Source organism: Choristoneura fumiferana, chromosome 9, assembly GCF_025370935.1.
Source record: "Choristoneura fumiferana chromosome 9, NRCan_CFum_1, whole genome shotgun sequence".
NCBI classification, from domain to species: Eukaryota; Metazoa; Arthropoda; class Insecta; order Lepidoptera; family Tortricidae; genus Choristoneura; species Choristoneura fumiferana.
The window spans coordinates 17,450,898-17,454,664 of NC_133480.1; the positions used below are offsets into that span (position 1 = coordinate 17,450,898).

Sequence of the window (3,767 nt, forward strand, 5' to 3'; positions counted from 1 at the left end):
TCATACTTTTCCAACAGAAGACATCGCTAGCTTCCTTCCATCACAAGATACCGTATCTACGATCATATCCGATGTTTACCGACGCAACCCGAATCTTAGAGACCCTCTATGACGCATAAAACTGCTGGCGCCTTGCCTCCGGATATTAAGCTTCCTTTAAAGTAATTTTCCACCGGCGAGGCGAGACGAGACGAGGCAGGGTAGCCCTGCAGGGCTACTATGAAATTCGAAAATCGAAGTTCGTATCGTACCGTCCCTCTCCCTCTCTTATTAAATAATATAAGCGTCGGAAGTTGACTAATAAGGTGAATTTCCACCGGCAAGGCGAGACGAGAATTGAAATTTGTATGACGGCGCCCGCGGCGGGCGCGCGAGAATGCATACAAATTTCAATTCTCGTCTCGCCTCGTCTCTTCTCGCCTCCGCGGTGGAAAATCACCATTAATCTGCATCAAGCTGCAGTACCGAGAATGGACATCTACCTGTCTCGGTTGGACAAGAAGACGACGCCTGAGAAGGTGTTCGAGCACGTCCCCGAGGCAGTAAAGGCCCGGTTACAAGGAGCCCAGCTAGAGCTGTGCATCATCCCGCTCGAGTCTCAAAGGGCTAACAATTTCAGCTCATTTAGACTCCAAGTGCCAGCCAAGCACCAGCAGATGTTCCTGCGCTCCGACTTCTGGCCGGAGGGTCTGGTGTTCCGTCGTTTTAGGGTAGCGACGAAGACGACGTTCAAAAATCCCTAGCTATTCATAGTTTTTTTTCTATGTATTTTGTCTTTTTGTATGTATAATTTGAATTTTACAGCGCATTGGTGTTTACTTTAATGCTGTAATTTTATGTTGGAATAAATAAATAAATTAATTAATGTCAATCGCGAGCTATAGCTATTAACGTCATTTTTTAGTGGAAAAGGGCCAGTGCGATTTCAAATCTCGCCTCGCCTCGTCTCGTCTCGCCTCGCCGGTGGAAAATCACCTTTAGATCGTGCAAGTTTCGTTACATTGCAAAGTGGCGAGGTTATTTCTCTAACATTATAAGGCTGCGTTTCCACCAGAGATTTGCGAGGATGTATTGAGAGGAATCTGTTTGTCATGCATGAAAAGAGAGCGGAATTTTCACGGCATTTTTTGACCTGTCATAGTGACTTTTATCTTATGAAAGCCGCAGTTTCATGGTAGATGCAGGTTTCCAACCGAGGCAACTAAAGGTATATGGGAGAGGCCTATGTCCAAGAGTGGACACCTACGACTGATATGATGATAATAATGAAGAGGTAGAGGGAAGGGGTATAAATGGGCATTTCTATCAACCGTTTAAATTTGGGCTGGATAAACTGGGTATCCAGATTTGTCCTCAAATTTTCGTAACAAAACGGACACATTCATATAATATATAAGACGACCGGATGGCTAAGTGGTTAGAGAACCTGACTACGAAGCTTAAGGTCCCGGGTTCGAATCCCGGCCGGGCAGATATTTGTATAAAATAATACGAATGTTGGTTCTCGGGTCTTAGATGTTTTAATATGTATTGAGCCGGACAATTCAGTTTCGGCTTATGAAGTAAGATGGAGGACGTCGCACAAGCAATAAGCTCTTTTAATAGCGGTTCTGCTGCTGGAATTGGATGGTATACGGCCTGTGCATTTTAAAGGAGCTTACTTCTGGATCAGCTGGTGATAATGGGTACGACTGCTCGAACGCCTGACTAAACTGTGCAACTTCCTGCTCAGTGGCAAGTTGAATGTTGCGCGTATGTCCCTATATGGTACGGTGCTTCTTTGTGTGCGCTGTCGAAGAAGGATGGAGGTTGAGACCTATCGCTGTCGTAGCACATTTCGCCGTTTAACAAGCTAAACTTGGATGCCGTGCTGTGAGGGAGGAAGTGGCCTTTTACTGCAACCTTACCAGCTAGGTTTTGGTACGCGTCAAGGCTGTGAGGCTGCTATACATGCGACTCGAGCATTCTCTTTAGACGAGAGAACGCGGACTGCGTATCGTAAGCTAGATATTAAGAATGCATTTAATTCTATCGAACGCGACGTTTTATTACGTGAAGTCAAAGAGACGGTGCCATCACTCTATCCTTTCTTTTTCAAGTTTACTCGTCCCCGTCAAATCTTTTCTTTAACGAATACCTATACTTTCTCAGGTTGGCGCGCAGCAAGGCGATCCTCTTGGCCCTTTAGTATTTAGTCTTGCCATACATAAAACTATTTCGGATCTTCAGTCGCCTTTAAATATCTGGTACCTAGATGATGGTACTCTCGGGGGAAAGCAGAGACCGTACAACAAGACTTACTCACTCTCCTTCCACGTTTGCAAGAAACTAGGGCTAGAGATAAATACAAGTAAATGTGAATTCTTCCCCTGCAGTACCGCATCTCTAGCTTCCTTTCACTTATTTAATGGTTTTCTTCCTGGCCTAAAAGAGTTAACAAACCAAAATTTCAGTCTATTGGGGTCTCCTATTTTCCCAACAGCTATCCCTGATGCCTCCTTGAGGTGAGAGGCAGCTTTTTCTGACTGCCAGAGAAAAGAAGAAATCTTCCGGCGCACGTGGTTTGCTTTTGTTGCGTGTATGCTTTGCGGTACCAAAAGTTGACCATTTTTTGCGCACGGTTCCTACTTGGCTTAGCATCATGCACATTGATTCATTTGACTCTGTGCTGAAAGAGACGGTTGAGTGTTTGCTGAATGTCTCACTTAATGCCGATCAATGGACCTTGCTTCTCTCCCCATTCGGAACGGGGGCTAGGCATAAGGCGCGTGAGAGACGTGTGTCTGCCGGCTTTCCTGGCGTCGTCGGCTGGCGTTGTCGACCTTGTAACGCAAATTTTACCCTCAAACGATTATAAAGCCACTATACTTATGCTTCCGATGCAAGAGCAGCTTGGTCGTCTCTCAACCCTACTTCATCAGTGCCGGAAACGGTACACTCCAGCGCTCGTGGACGAGGTGGGGGGAAGCGGATTTCCGATTGCCTATTGGAGAGGGCCGAGGCGTGGATAGAGCCAGGCTAGTTGCCATATCCAGGCCGGAATCTGGGGCTTGGTTACACGCACTTCCTTCTCCTCACATAGGAACACTCCTCGACGACGACTCCTTGCGGGTGGCTGTTGCTCTTCGCCTGGGCTGTGATGTTTGCGAACCTCATATATGCATCTGCGGCACTATGGTTGAGAGCAACGGTCACCATGCATTGAGTTGTTGTCGTTGTGTGGAAGATTTCCGCGCCATCACGCGCTCAATGAATTAATAAGAAGGGCCCTGGTTCAGCTAACGTCCCGTGCGTGCTGGAGCCACCAGGTCTTAGTCGGTCAGATGGTAAAAGGCCTGATGGGATGACCTTGGTGCCATGGCAAAGGGAAAGTGCCTTCTCTGGGACGCTACCTGCGTCAGCACTTTTGCAGCCTCGCACCTGGGTCGAACCACGAGGACGCGGGAGCTGCTGCGGAATCAGCGGCCCCTTAGGAAGCGCGAGAAAATATTCAGCCCTCTCCAATAACATATTTGTTGCGCTTGCGGTGGAGACGACCGGTTGTTGGTGCTCGGAGGCTAAGTTGTTTTTTAAAGAAGTAGGACGCGGCTGCGGGACCGGGGATTAGACTCTCGCTCCGAGTCGTTCTTGATGCAAAGGCTATCTATCGCCGTTCAACGCGGGAACGCGCAAGCGTGTTGGCACCTTTGCGCCAGGAACGATTCGAGCGGTCTTTTTTTATAATATAAAAATATTATTTAAGTTAGCTAGTAGATTATTATTTAGTA

General features: G+C 47.3%; 1 protein-coding gene across 1 annotated transcript in view; it reads left to right on the plus strand.

The window, feature by feature from the left end:
• Positions 1-470: 470 nt before the first annotated feature.
• Positions 471-3,767, plus strand: part of LOC141431530 (piwi-like protein Ago3) — an 8,405-nt gene continuing 5,108 nt past the window's right edge. The window contains exon 1 of the mRNA XM_074092715.1: positions 471-542. Coding sequence (XP_073948816.1) covers positions 471-542 — 72 coding nt within the window. The remainder of the gene's footprint in view (positions 543-3,767) is intronic.